At 44.1% G+C, this 15,256-nt stretch overlaps 1 pseudogene and 1 gene segment (V, D, J or C); one reads left to right on the top strand and one right to left on the bottom strand.

The window, feature by feature from the left end:
• Window positions 1-899: 899 nt before the first annotated feature.
• The window catches only part of LOC140639635 (THAP domain-containing protein 5 pseudogene), a 35,065-nt pseudogene continuing 20,708 nt past the window's right edge, over window positions 900-15,256 (top strand).
• LOC140639637 (T cell receptor delta constant-like) lies at window positions 6,068-13,492 on the bottom strand. The segment is given in 5 exon segments: window positions 6,068-7,018; window positions 8,171-8,302; window positions 8,629-8,694; window positions 9,278-9,556; window positions 13,220-13,492. Coding segments are annotated over 4 exon segments (540 nt in total).

Genomic DNA, 15,256 nt, shown 5'->3' with positions numbered 1-15,256 from the left:
CCCAGCGGGGGAGCCTGCTTCTCCCTCTGCCTATGTCTCTGCGTCTCTGTCTCTGATGAATAAATTTAAGAAAACATTAAAATTTTTTTCCCAGCTTTGTTGAGATATGATTGATGTAACATTGTGCACATTCAAGGTGTAAAACCTTTGATTTGATGCACTTATATATTGCAAAATGATTACCACCATAGTGTAAGCTGGCACCTTTATCACATGACATAATTACCACTTCTTTTTTTTGTGGTGGAACATTTAAAATCTTTTTTATTTTTAAATTTTTTAAATTTTTTAAAATTTATTTATGATAGGCACACAGTGAGAGAGAGAGAGGCAGAGACACAGGCAGAGGGAGAAGCAGGCTCCATGCCCCGGGAGCCTGACGCGGGATTCGATCCCAGATCTCCAGGATCGCGCCCTGGGCCAAAGGCAGGTGCTAAACCGCTGTGCCACCCAGGGATCCCTAAAATCTTTTTAAAAAAATATTTTATTTATTTATTTGAGAGAGAAAGTGCATGAAAGCAAGGTGGGAGGGGCAGAGAGAGAAGAGAATCTTAAGCAGACTCCACACTGAGTGAGGAGCCTGATTCAGGGCTTGGTCCCAGGACCCTGAGATCAGGACTTGAGCTGAAACCAAGAGTAAGATGCGTAACCGACTGCGCCTCCCTGGTCCCCCAAGAGACATTGAAGATCTACTTCCTTAGCAACCTTCAAGTATGTAATACAGTATTACAAACTATAATCACCAGGCTGTACATTAGATTCCCAGAACTCATTCATCTTCTGACTGGTGGTTTGTACCCTTGGGCCGACGTCTTGCTGTGCCTCCTGCCCCAGCCCCCTGGTGACCACTGCTCTCCTCTGTTTCTGTGACAGAATTTCATTCTTCATTGTGATACTGCACTGCTGTTCTGAGAAGGGCTCTTCCGGAAGGGATGCTTTTCATGGACTGTTGGAAGGACCCCGCTGGTGGGGAGGGTCATGACTATGACTATGATCATCCCGAAAGTCTCAGGTCCGGGTGAAGCATTCCAGCGAGGGACATCCCTCTGTGCTAGGGTATCTGAAGCCCTCTTCTCTGTTCTTGGGTGTGGTCAGGTTGGAACTGACTTTGGGCAGTCAGAAGAGTGTTGCAGCTTCATTGGAAAATCGTTACTGTCTACATCGGGAAGGGAACACTTGGTTCTCTTATAAATATCAAGGCTGCTGATACCTTTTGGGGAGGGACAGACGCTGGATGCTGGGTGGGGACTGGCAGACTGATGGATGTTGGAGACGGGTGGCCCTGAGCTGGTCTTCGTGCTAGCAGGGGGCTGGGTTCCTGTGGAAGGGACCCCAGCCAGCAGGTGGCAGTGCAGGCCCTGGCAGCCAGGTCACTGAACTATCCTCTTCTTGCTCCTGGGATCTGGGGCTACACATGGGGGGACTTATTCTGGCTGCCCTGTGTTCACTTTCCTTATTCTCCAGGCCTGGGGCTGTCAGATGGAATACAGGGTGTCCAGCAGAATTTGGATTGCAGATAAACAATGAATACCTTTTTAGTATAAATGCATCCCAAATGTCACTAAAAGTGTTTTATTGTTCTTTTGAAATGTGAACTCGACTGGGTGTCCTGTATTTTTATTTGTTAAATCCAGAGAACTGCTCCACATCAGTGGATTTTTAAAGTGTTTTTAAATGAAGAAAGTCGCATTCCTTTATTCTACAAATACTTACTGATTGTCGATTCTGTATCAGACACAATCCTAGGCGCTGGGGGGTATATCAGGGAAGAGATGAGCAAGGCCTTTGCCCTCATGGAACTGACATTATGGAGCACGTGTGTGTGTGTGTGTGTGTGTGTGTGTGTGTGAGGTTGGACAGGAGGCAGTGGATGGACCATTTGTAGGAAAGGAGATCCAGCTGCTATCATCTAATTTACATTCCATAACCTGGAGAATAGATTGTCCAGGGAGAAGAGCGGAAGCAAGAGGACCAGTTAGGGGGTGACTGCAGTGGTCCTGACAAGAGACGGTGGTGTTTGTGGGAGGTGGCGGCAGTGGAGATTGAGAACCTGGACAAATATTTCATGGCAGAACCAACAGGACTCACTGATGAGTCAGACACAGGGAAAGGGAAAAAGAGACTCCTATAAACATTCCTCCAAATGCTGCTGGATGTGGAGGGGTGAAGTAGTCGGTCCTCTCTTTCTCGGGGCAGCGCCTTCCCATTGTTGTCATGTCCTGTCTTACACAGAAAACGATATTTGCCTGGCAGGTGGCTGGAAGGGCTGCTTTCAGGCACGCCAGCCACCGTGGCTCCGGTGGCCACACTGAGCACTAGCCCAGTGAGCTTGTAAACCACTCACAGCACTCCCACCCCCACCCCAGGCCCACCGTGGGCAGCTCTGCTTCGGGGGAGAATTTGCCAGCTGGAGCTAAGCATGTGCTGCAAAGGGCCTACTGAGAGATCGGAAGTCACACTGTGTGACGTGCAGTAAGCACTCTTGGGGGCAGGGTATGCCCCCAGGCATTAGAAATAGAAGATTTCTAGAATTTAGGGCTAGGAGAGATTTCAGAATCAATTTTTTAAAAAAGATTTTATTTATTTACTCATGAGAGACACAGAGAGAGGCAGAGACACAGGGAGGGAGAAGCAGGCTCCACACAGGGAGCCTGATGCGGGACTTGATCCCGGGACCCCGGGGTCACGACCTGGGCCGAAGGCAGATGCTCAACCACTGAGCCACCCAGGTGCCCCCCAAATGCCATTTATTGAGTACCAGTGCAGCTGTGCTGGGTGCTGTGTGATCCTGGACTGGTACCTAGTCTGTGGCCCGAGGATACAGGAATGGAGGGTAAGCCTCTTGTATAGCAACTGGATGTCTAAGCACGTGATCATTGGGCTTGCAGGTCTATTTCTGTGTGTGTGCGTGTGTGTGTTTAAGTAATTTTTATTTTCTTTGTGTTTCATAAAAGGATTAGTTCAAGATGGATTGAGAACCAAAATCACAATAACAACAACAGTTTCTTGGCGGGAAGCATTTGCCTCAGAGAGTTACAGCTCATCCAGTCATGTGACTGTCAGGGCTGCCTGCCTGCTCCTATTCCCTCCCACCTCCTCCCACCAGAAGCCGTGGGATGGTTTCAGAGACTCAGGGACCCCACTTTATTCTTCAGCCTCTGCCCCGCTAGGAAGAGAAGATGATTTTTCTTGTGGGCTTTAGCCTTTTGCTTTTTTGTGAGTATACTCATTTGTGTACATTCCTCTTGTCCTACAACCCTGTTTCCCTTTCTCTTGACTTGAAACACTTGGCCTGTTTCTCTCTACACTTGGTTTTCCAGTTATATCTCTGCCTTTGACTTTCATCTCTGTGTCTTCCTCCTGCCTTTGCCCACTGAGTTCCCTCTGGGTGGGCCCGCAGGGGACCCAGTGCCCATGGAGCGCAGGACTTCACTATATTCTGTTTCTTCTCTTCCCAGACAAGGGTGTGCTGTGTGAGCAAGTGATCCAGAGCTCCCTGGAACAGATGGTGGCAAGTGGCAGTAAGGTGACACTGCTCTGCACTTACGACACTTCATATTCAAACCCAGATTTGTACTGGTACCGAATAAGGTCAGATCATTCCTTTCAGTTTATCCTTTACAGGGATAACACTCAATCCAGAAATGCAGATTTTACTCAGGGTCGATTTTCTGTACTACATAATCCGTCCCAGAAAACCTTCCACTTGGTGATCTCCCAGGTGGAGCCTGAAGACAGTGCCACTTACTACTGTGCCATAGATACCCACAGTGACACAGTTGTCCAGGACGTCTGAACTGAAACCCCTAGCACAACTTCATATAGCAACCACGGCAGGTCACTTCATCAGACATGGGATCCTTCTTCCTAATTATTTTGTGTTCCAGCCTGGCCTTTAGAGGTGCCCTAATGTATCTGCTGAATAATAAAAAGCCAGCTCTGGTTTCCGATGAAGCAGAGCACCTCCCACCTTCTGACTCAATGGGCCCTGGTGGTGGTAGAGGGGGAGCGGTATGTCTGAAGAAGTCTCATCTTTGTATCCCCAGGTGCTCAGGCCACTCATGCCTGAGAGAGCAGGGCCTGACAAGTATGTGCTGAGTCCTATGAAGATATCAGGATGGTGAGGCAGGTGAAGGGCCAGGCTAAGGAGAGTTCATCAGGAGGGTCTTTATTTTAGTCTCCACCATTTATCCATCATTGTGAATTGGTCTGTTTTCTAAGGCTCAAAATTAGACACAAAGTTATTTACTTCAAAAAATTTTCCCCAATTCACCTTTTTTTTTCTTCTTGTACAGCCACCTTATTTTTCCTAATGCTGTTTGACACTGCCATTTTACTTACATTATTTGGAGAATATTTTTCTTTCACTGAAGAGCATGGAGCTCCTGCCAGAAAGTTGTCTGTGATTCCCAGAACCCCAGCTTCAAAGTCCCTGAATTTGGAGCTCTATGGTGTCTCCAAGGAAGATAATCATCTCCAGAGGAAACCAACTATGGTCAACTATAGGCCAAGTAGGGTCAAAAAAGATACACTCTAGGCTCTGGGCATGGGTCCCTCTTTTCTTTATTTTTGTTGAACTCTCTGCCTTCAAACAATGAGTACAATTATGAGATACAACCTTGGAGAGAGTAGAAATCTTAGCTATGATTTTATAGGAAAAGCATTGGAGCCCAGAGAACTGAGGGACATTCATTCCCAAGGTCAGAGACCTGGTTAATGACAGAGCCAAGGTGGGATACTGCACTTTTAGGGCTCTCCCTGGTAGCTGCACCCTAGCAGGCTTTATCAGTAGGTGCTCTGGCAGCAGTTTATCTGGGCTTCAAGACAGGTGAGTGAAGAGCAGTCACTGTATAGAGAGGAACGTAGAAAACAAGAGTGAGGGAGCAAAAGGGTGTGTGCACCTGACTCAGCCTTCGGAGTCTCTGTTCTGCCTGTGACTAAGTGTGTGTAGCAGCCTTCTGGAGGACTCCCTCAGGGTTGTTGTGGACTTAAACGAGGTGCTGTATGTGAAAGCTCTGGAAAACTAGAATCCACAGTATGATGCCCCCCCCAGACCTGAAGACAGCCACAGTCAGCACACTCCTCTCCCCCAGCTCCTGGCATTAATCTTTTCTGAAGGCTCCTTTAGGTGGAGGAAATTTGAGATCCTGTGATAAGCTATGATTTTTTTTTTGTTTTTTTAAACCACCAAAGTGGACCAGAGGGTGGCTCATTTATATGCTAAATATAGGATAATCCTGAAGTCCAGTCTAGCTGAAATCAAATCGACACCTTGCCCTTGTCTTAGGGATGCAGTGTGCTCTTGCAGAAGAAAACTTGGGCTGGCACTCTTGATAATGTGGTGCTGCTCATAGACATGTCCTTGTCTCACCAAAGGACTTTGGTCCAGGTACATTACCTTTTTTTGGGGGGGGGATATTTTATCCATCTGAAAAATGAGGATGTGACTTTTTTTTCTTAGCCACTTAGAGAAACATGCTAATGTTACCCAAGGTAACAAATGGGAATGGTTTGGAAAGCAGTTTTCTTTCCATATACAAGACGTAGTTGTAGGGACTCTTAATGATTTTTTTTTTCCTGGATGGACTTGCTTAGCCACCTAGATGGTCCTAAACCCCATGACTCAGAGAGCTACCGTGCCTTTCTTTGCTTTGGGCTATGAAGACATAACATGGGAGCGCAGATGGCGATGGCAGGGGAGTTGGTGAGCATTTGCCCTTTCACTTGTGACCTCATAAGCCCCCTCTTGATACCCTAGTTAGCACCCTGGGTGCTGAGGAAAACACACTGCTAAGTTGCAAGGACTCTGCTATCTGAGTGGGTGCACCTGGGAAAAGCTGCGGTCTTGCTGAGGTGGGAGTAACAGAAGCCACAGAGGGGTTAGCAGCAACAGCAGGACACCCAGGGTCCCCGAGGCAGGGTCCCTGGGCGGGAGCCTGCAGGCCTGGGACCCAGGAAGCTGCGGTGTGACCTATAAGCTCAGTTTGGCTTTTGTCTGCCTAATAGTGAGTTCACAGCACCCACTTTCCCCTGCGGTGGTGTGTTATGAGTAAAACTAGACGCAAGGCACACTCAGTGTACTTTAATAAATGCAACAGAGAACAGCACTGGGAAGGGCAGAGAACCATCGACAGCATGGGGCAGGCAAGAATCAGCGTCGCCTGAACTCAAATGCCCCGTGCACAGATAGGCAGGCAAAACCTGGTAAAGATAATGTTTTTACAGCCAAAATTGAGGGGTCTCATTCCTATTCCCTCCCTCAAGAAACACTTGCACAGTTAGTTGCTTGAAAATAGGCTCATGCCTTAACTCCCTTTGCACCCTTGGCACATTGCCTAGAACTTAGAGGGACTCCATTCATGTTTGTGAAATCATTTAATAGAATGAAGTACATTTTCTCTGTATTTTACTCTGATCTTTGCTAATAGCTTGGAGAGTATTTAAATGAGGTTTTAGAAACCCCATTGGCTGCATGAGAAGTCAAATATAATTTTGTTTGTAAAGTACTAGGAAAAGCAGAAAATGCTTTTGTGGCCAGCTAGGGGCAAACCTAGTGCTGGGCTGAGCAGAGCCATTCATGTTAGGTAAAGGGCATCTGCTCTCTATCCCCCAGGATTTATTTTCTTCGGGGAGCATGGAGCTGGGAATCTGTTGGATCCCACTTTCACTTTCTACTTCTGAAGAAAGTCAAAGAAACAAACCACCTTTTTCAAAGTATATCAGTTGTAGAAATAAAAAGAGAATGAGTCCTGTATCTCTTTATAAAGCAGCATATAAAGCAGTTAGGACCATAACCCCCGTACTCCCTAGGACTTTTGTCTTTCCACCAGGCTGGAAAATGAGCTGGATTTATTGTCTTCGAAGGAAAACTGGTTTGGGTAGCAGCCATTCAAGCAAGGCTGGGACAGGTCAACTTGAATCACCAAGAAGTCAGAAGCCTAGGAGCCAAGTCCTCTGTAGGCTTTTGTGAAGACATAACGCAAGAGTCTCATAATCAAGCCTTCGCATACCAGTCAGCCTGCAAGTGAAGGACAATTGTCAGAGTGACATAGATCACAGACCATCACTGCCAGAAGGAATAGTAATACTCATGTCATCTGGGGCTGGCCAATACTTGCCATGCCTGTATCATTGCAGACATCACTAGTCTATGGTGGCATGGTTCCCTTCTACACATGGCCATAATTCAGCTGGTCAGTACTAGCTTATGAGTGTTGGCATAAGCCAGCCAACCTATTTGCTCTCCTCAGTCATAACTCCTTTGTTTTGTGGGTGCAAAAACTCAGGCCTGAAGAGGTGGAGCAACCAGGCTAGAGTAGCATAGTGTTAGTGACAAGGTCAGGCTGAAAACCCACATCTTCTGACTCCTAGTGTAGAGCTCTTTGTATAGAGCCACAGTGCCTGTGTCCTTGGGGCTACTGGAAACCAGTCACCCATTTAGAAATGACTGGACATGTTTTCAGGATGGAATGGATCAGGCTTGCACTCGAAATCCAGAGTTGTCACTAGATCAAGAGTTGGGACTGAGGAGTGTTTGAGGATATAGGAGAAGGGGCTTTGTAGGCAAACCTGCTCCCTAGTCTGAACTTTGCATCTGAGATTACCTGAAGAAGGAATGCAGGTAGCAGGCAAATAATGTCTCAGCTGTGATTCTGTATGCATCTTGAATAGCTAGCAGTGAGTGGGTTGGTCACTACTAATGGAGGTAGAGGTTCATCCCAAAGATGGGATGGTCTACACATTGGAGTGCCAAAGGAATGGGAGCTGGTGTCCCCTTTGTGCAGGCAAAGGCATATTCTGAAATTCTTTGAATGAAGCTTTACTGATGGCCTTGCAAATAGCCCATGGCCCCGTGGCCAGATAAACAAAATAGTAAATAAAGAAAACTATTTCTCCTTACTTAGCTTCCTTATTTTTTAGCTCCTGGGTAAGAGGTGGGGATTATTGGCTGGTATTATATTATACTACACAATACATTTTGATGAAATAAGAGGATAATAAGAGATGGGGCATTATGCTGAACATCTGAGGTGGCCCACCTTATTAAATCATATGTCTCTATGTGTTTTCCCTTCTCAAGGCTTCTTGGCTTTGTACATTCCTAAATTCCTTTTCTCCCAGTGTAGCATAGTTTGAGTGGAGGTAGGAATAAAAAGCAGATAATTCTTACCTTAAAAGAAAAATAACTTGGCAGTCAAGACAAAATTGATGGCAAGACTCTTGGCAAACACCATCCGGAGCCCCAACACTGTGAGGGACAGCATGTTCACTGTTCCAGTTGTGAACTCGGAACTGTGATGAACTGTGGATGAACAAGAGTAAAGATGTTGGATTTAGCAAGAGACTAAGTTCCTTTCCAGAACTTATTGGAACACTGACAACCAGCCTGCCCTGAAGCACCAGAAATCTGCCTGGTCTGCAAGCCCGGCTTGATGCCTGACAGCCCTCTGGGACCCCAGGCTACTGTTCACTTGCAGTCGCGCAAGCTGTTGAGAGACTCAGGGAATCGACTGGGCTCAGGTCTGGTTTTGGTTTTCTTTTGAAAGCCGGTGACTTTTGGCCTCATGTGACAATGACAGAGTTTGCTTTAACCTTCAGTTTCGAAGTTGACCCTTGATTTCAACTAACCTTTGGGCGCATAGAAGCTCTCTGACATTTGCTCCACGTTTGCAGGTTCTGTTGGTTTTGTATTACCTGGAACAAACAGCAGTGGTCAGGGATTCACTGGCAACCAAGAGGCTCAAAGGATTTCAAGTATTAAAAGTGAAGGAGACTTTGAGTAAGAAAACTGAGGACCAGGTGTTATGACTTGGTTAAGGTCAGGCAGCTATTCACATAGCCAACATTCTTCCCATTCTGGGATTTTTTTGTTATACTATGAGGCCTGCATTCAGCTATGCCTCTAATTCATAAGAAGAACTAGGATTCTCAATCTCATGATAGGCTGGGCTGCCCTTTGTTTTGGCATTCACACCGCATTAGGTTGTACATCAATTTTTAAGCCAGAGTCCAGTAGTAGGACAGTCATTAGTATGAAGGAGGCAGGGATTGGTGAAGAAGAGATGGGGGATGAAATAAGATGGCCTTTATATCAGATTCAGGCCAGGGATGCAGAATTCAATTCCAAGTCAATGATGGGTCATAGCTGGTCCTCAGTCTTGTTTCCAGCATGATGCCATATTGAGAGTTCTCTGTCAAGAGTTTGTATCTCTAACCTCCTTTTCCCTCTACTTTTCTTCCCTACAATTCCAGGCTCTTGAAGCTAGATATGACCTACCTGAAGGTTTTTTCTTTGGCTCAAAGTCAGTGGAGTGCACAATTTCATTGTTGTGTTCAACTGAACAGGTCACTGAATTTGGATCTGCATACCGACCAAGCTTGACAGCACTGTACTTCCCACTGGGAGAGATGGCAATTGCAGTGTCATACTCTTCTAGTTTCTTGGATGATTCAAGTCTTATGTTTATAGCCTTAGGGTAGAAATCCTTCACCAGGCAAGCAACAGCTGTCCCATTTCTCATGGTGAAAACGGATGGTTTGGCAGGAAGCTGGCTTCCTACAAATGTAAGCAATTTATTTTGAAAGATGATTATCCACAAGTATGGGAACTAAACAGTGGTATTTACCTCAATTCTACTGGGGCCAAACGTTATAACCCAGACTTTCCTACATCCTGTTAGTGACCTGGGCTTCTTAGCACACCCGTGAAAGGATGGCCAAGAGAAGCAGAAATGAAAGGCAGTCTGTTTGACTTCTATTTAGGAGCTGCTAAGTGATATGGCTGGAAGCAGAGATGGAAAAGAACAACAACAAAGAGGTTTCTATGTTGTCTGAGTTTCAATTGTTTATATTTTATTAATCAATTCTCTGGACAATTGCAGTCAGGCTGAGTAGCTGTCTGCATCAGTTGGTTTATTTTAAATGCATCAGTCCTTGGAGTGAGAGCAGGGCAGGTGCTCCTTCTTTGCATTGTGTCAAAGAATCAGGGTCTGAGAGGGACTACATGACTAGTTGAAATACTCTGAGGATGGTAGTGTTGCAGTTATTCAGTTTGTCATCCCCATTTTATGGGCTAGAAAAGATAACCACTGAAGTCAAGGGGTAAATCTCTCTGCCTTTAGGTAAATACTTCTTTTGTAAGGGACACTCCTGCAGTTTCTTTTGAGTCAGAAATAACAGCTATCATTCCCAGGAAGTCCTTATAGAGATAAAACTAGTTTAAACCCAGTTCTTGTTTTTTTCCTAAGTGAAGCTATGCAGTGTTGGTCCCAATAATTGGCTCTCTTCCTGGCTTCCTCTGTATTCATGCCTCATCTTGATCTACCATCTACCTGTCATTCTGTATCTGCATCTTTTTCTTTCCTTGAAACTGAACGTTTTAAAGCTTTGAAGGAGGCAGAAATGATTCTTTCCCATTGTGACCTACTGAAGTTTCCAAATTATGATAAATTTTGGCCATGGTGACTTGGCTTCTTAACTATCTTCAAATAACTGTTAAAAAAGGTGGTGTGTGTGTGTGTGTGTGTGTGTGTGTGTGTGCGGGGGGGGGGGGTTTGGCACCTGAAAATGCATGCAATCAGGAGAGACAACCAATCTGTGAATGGTGATCTGGATATATTTCCATTCACAAACTTACCTGTTAATTTTCAATATTAATTGCTTATGTGAATATAGCTCTTATATTTAAAACTTAGGTGTGTTTGGGGGCACCTGGGTGGCTCAGTCAGTCAAGATTCTGATTCTTGATTTTGGCTCAGGCCATGGTCTCATGGTCATGAGATGGAGCCCTGACTCCAGTTCCTCACTCAGCACAGAATCTGCTTAAAATTCTTTCCCTCTCCCTCTTGCACCCACCCCCATGCCCCACACTGCTTACACTCTCTCTTTCTCAAAAAATAAAATAAATAAAATTTAGGTGAGTTTTAAAACTTGTGATATCAAATTAAAAATGCTGAATTCCAGTGTACTTTTATTTACTATGATCTATAGTCAAGACACAAGGTAATGCTAAATGAAAAGTCTTGGTAATGAGTGAGTAAATGCAATGATTTTTCTAATGTTCTGTCCTGAATTTGAATCTGGGCATCAGCTGTGAAGCTCACGGTAGTAAAGCTATAACCAAATTAGTTGGTTTATATCTGGCTGAGATGGAGTGTTTGCTAGTCAGAAGTTCCTGCTGATTGCCATTTTGTGAACGGATTATGGCTAATCAGGGCTTTCCTAGGGAATCAGCTGTTCAGAGAAGCCCCCTCATGACTAGCATCAACATTCTCCAATACATTCTTTGCCAGGAAGCTCAGCTGAAAGACTAGATTCTGTTTTAGGCACTCAGGGCAGGAAACTCATTCTTAAGAATCTGGTTCCTTGTACTTTAGCTTTAGCTCTACACAAGAGGAGGACTGGGGATTTTTTTTCAAGGGGCTCTTCCGGAACCAAATTTCAACCTATGTGAGAAAAGCTTCATTGTTTTGCTTTCCAGCATAGTCGAAGTCACTGATAACAGACACTGATAACTCTCACAGTAACGGCTTGAAAAACCACATGTTCTGCTCGTTCACCTGCATTCAGAAATGTGACATTTCTTGCTCAATATACTGACCTTGGTGACATGTATTCTGGTTGATTTTCAAGGAATCAACAGATATACAGAGAAAGGAGACTAGTGCATTAAAAAATAAACAAAACAAAATAATCCTATCTCTTTGGTTACTTAAGAATATGACCCAATCCTAGCCTGATTTACTTGGATAATTGAGGCTTGCTTGAGATTTTAAAATCTAAATTCAAAGGCAGTTGTCAATGATTACTCAGCTAGAGAGACCTGGTTTGAATAATTTGAACAATGTAATACAGCTGACAAGACAAATGTCTGAAGAAGGTCATACACTTTTTGATATTGAGCTCTTAATCTGTTAGCTTTTCAGATAACTCATAATGCATTGGTTTGGTAAAACATTTTTCTCAGACTCTCTTTCTCATTGAATACCTATCTGTTGAAAACAATTGTTTGAAAGTAAAGTGCTTTATCTAATCTATTCTTTGGTATCACAGTAATAAAAAAAAAAAGGTTATCTGACAGAATTGAACCTTTAAAAAAATCAGAAAATGGTTATCTGACAGAATTGAACCTGCATTTTCTATCATTGACGTATGTAACCTAGTCGGTCTTATATTTAACTTAACCCAAAATCTGAAGTGGGATAAAATTTGCACTATTGTAGTCCAAAATTTAAAGATGTAATTGTTTATTTATTGAGAATTTCCAGTCTTTTTTCTTGGCCCACAAATATAATTACATTTCAGCTTGGGTTCCAGGGCCCTATTTGTTTGAATAATTGTTTTATTTCAGACTTTCTCTTTTTATGAGTACTGATCCAATGCTAAGGTTATGTTCTGGTCAACAATACCAGAAGAAGTATGTACCTTTCCTGAACAGTCTTTCTTGACTTATAGAAGTAGAAATCATCTAGATTTGCATAGGAATCCTACTGGTTCCCTAGGAATTGTACCATCTGTAACAAATGTCACTCACAATTTCAAGGTTCTCTGACAATAGGAGATTTAACTTGAACACTGAAATACAAGTTTGCTCTACCTGATTACTCTGATCTGGTTAACTGTCTCCCTCCTGAATCTTCTAAGCTACAGGACATTTGTTTGCAGATTGCAATGAGGCATGTACACTAGTCAGCTTAGCCAAAGACATGGATAAAAACAAAACAACCTTCTGGAGATTTTGGGCCAAAGCATCCCTGCATATCCTGCCCCCCCCCCCCCCACCGCTTATATGTTCCAACAATTACTATATTTTTTCTAGTTTTCTTAGCTGCTTTGAAGAATTCCAGAAATGAGTGGGGGCTATAGGTTTTTTAAATTTTTATTATTATTATTTTTAATTGACTCTACACCCAGCATGGAATCTAACACAGGGTTTGAACTCATGACTCTGATATCAAGACCTGAGCTGAGACTGAGTCGAATGCTTGACCAACTGAGCCACCCAGCAGCCTGGGCCTATAGTTTTAATATATGCTTTTTAAAAACAAAAGTAGTTACAGAGCTACTTCAATGACTCAGCCTGTTTCTTTACTCTGGCCTACCCCCATGTCTAGGCTACTCCATCTCCTAGTTATACTTTCCCAAGTAGTGCAAACCGGGTGGCAGCACCAGTGCCAGAACTCAGTTTATCCCTAGAAATATAGGGGAAAAATCAACTCACGTGGCTCCACGAAGAGTCTGGTGCCAGCTCCAAAAAACATCTGTCGAGTATCCCAAGAGCACATTGCAGCACTGCCTCACAAGTAATCAGCCTGGGGCTGGCCCTGGGGCCTGGGTTAGAACATCTGTGCCCTGCCTCCCCAGCCTGGGTCCCAGCCTAGAGACCCCACAACTCAGAGAACTACAAAGCTGCCCTTGATGAGATGAAGGGGCTGAGTGCACAAAGTCTCAGTTCCCTTTGAAGCTTATAATAGTTTGCTGGATAAGGATGTGAGCATGAAATCCCAGCCAGGAAACACAAGGACATGAGGGACAGAGCTGACATAGAGGGAGAGAGGAAGGGGACAGGTCATTGATAGCTGCCTTCAAGACAGAAAATTTAACTCTCAGTTGATTGGGAGGCCTCTCTAAATAGAGCACAATAGCTTGGGAATAGGGATGGGGCACTGACTGGTGACAGTTCTTGTAATGAGTGTTAGGCTGAGGAGGGTTTAGACACAGGTCTCGTTTTCATATTCTGGCTTTCTTCTCTTGGGTCACAAATTCTGCTTTTTGACTAGAAACCTGATTTCTTCCCTACTCAGACTGAGTCTCACAAAAATAAGGAATTTGTTTCCAAATTTCCAAATTCCATATTTGTTTGGAAACAAATTCCCTAAGCCCAGGAAAAGGCTTTCTAAGGATCTGAGGGTTGAACAAGAAGTTGGTAGCCGATGGGGAGCCCAGTGGTGCCACGTACCATGGATGCAGGTCTGAGAAGCCAGTGCTTTCTTTGGACTGTTTATTTTCATTTTATAATTTCTCCTGTCTAGACTCAGATACAAGCTTTAGGAGGATATACTAATCACTAATCATGTGAAATAGAATTTAAAGACCATATGGATTACTTTGTCTCATCACCAGAAATCCAGAGTCTAGGACTTCTAGAGCCAAAGGGAATGACAGTTGTATCAGGCCATTATTTGCTGTCAAAACTTTAAGGATTGACTTGCAATTCTCACTTTCCCTACCTGAGCTTCACATAATCATATTACACTCCATCACAGCAGGAAGAGAAAACTAAAGAAGTAAATGGAGTATCACTGGAGAGCACAGGTCAGTGTCCCAGCAGAGGGGCTAAGCATCATTTTCTTCTCTTTCCTACTTCTCTAAGACTCCCATAGGCACAGCCTCAGAGATTTGATTCTAACACTGCAGATAATTCTGAATTTCAAGTGGAAATGATTTAAAGGGAAAATGAAACACAATTCTTTTTGCTCAGATGCAATTTGCCCAACATCGATCAGACTGCAATCAGCTACAACATGGTTGTTTCCCTCCTTCTTTCTAGTCTCTCTCCTCTCAAAGGCAACTCACCAAATTTCACTATTTCCCTGGAAGCAACAAGCAATCAAGAACCCCTGTAAGTTTATTTTCCTTCTGAGAAGCAGACGCCATGTTGACATGACCAGCTGCTTTCAGGACTGTCAACCTTGCCGTATTCATATACTTTTCCCTGCTTCTTTATTTCCTCTGAAATAAAATTTAATCATGTAAGGGGTAATGCCTGCATTTTGGAAAGCTTCTGAGAGACTATTGTTCTCTGGACTGGTGTCAGTGACTGTCTGTTGGCAGCTATCCAAACTACCTGAATATTGCCCTGGGATTTCCAAGCCCTGGAACAGATCACCAGTGGACAATATCCCTGGGAGAGTACCATTACTTCCCTATTGTTCTGAAGTTGGTGGCTGTGATTCTACAGTGGATATAGGCTTCTGAACGCTGCGCAGAGTCTTTAGATTCAGGGCTAACAGAAGAGATGAGCACATTAACTGCTCTTGGCCGACCCGGACTAGGGTGGGACCTTGGGGGTCAGTTAGTCTGAGCCAGGTACACTGACTTAAAGCAAGTTCTTAGCCAAAAGACACAAGGGCAAGATTGGCTTCTCAGGGAGAGAAGACTATCTTTTTTGTTTGTTTGTTTTTGACAGAAGACTATCTTGATCTAACTCCGTCTTTAATGATATTTTCCTTCCTTTAAAAGGTCTGTTCTTCTTCTT

This window comes from Canis lupus, chromosome 9 (genome assembly GCF_048164855.1).
Source record: "Canis lupus baileyi chromosome 9, mCanLup2.hap1, whole genome shotgun sequence".
Lineage (NCBI taxonomy): Eukaryota > Metazoa > Chordata > Mammalia > Carnivora > Canidae > Canis > Canis lupus.
The sequence above is the reverse complement of the archived record's forward strand: the minus strand, read 5'-3'. Positions and strand labels throughout refer to the sequence as shown.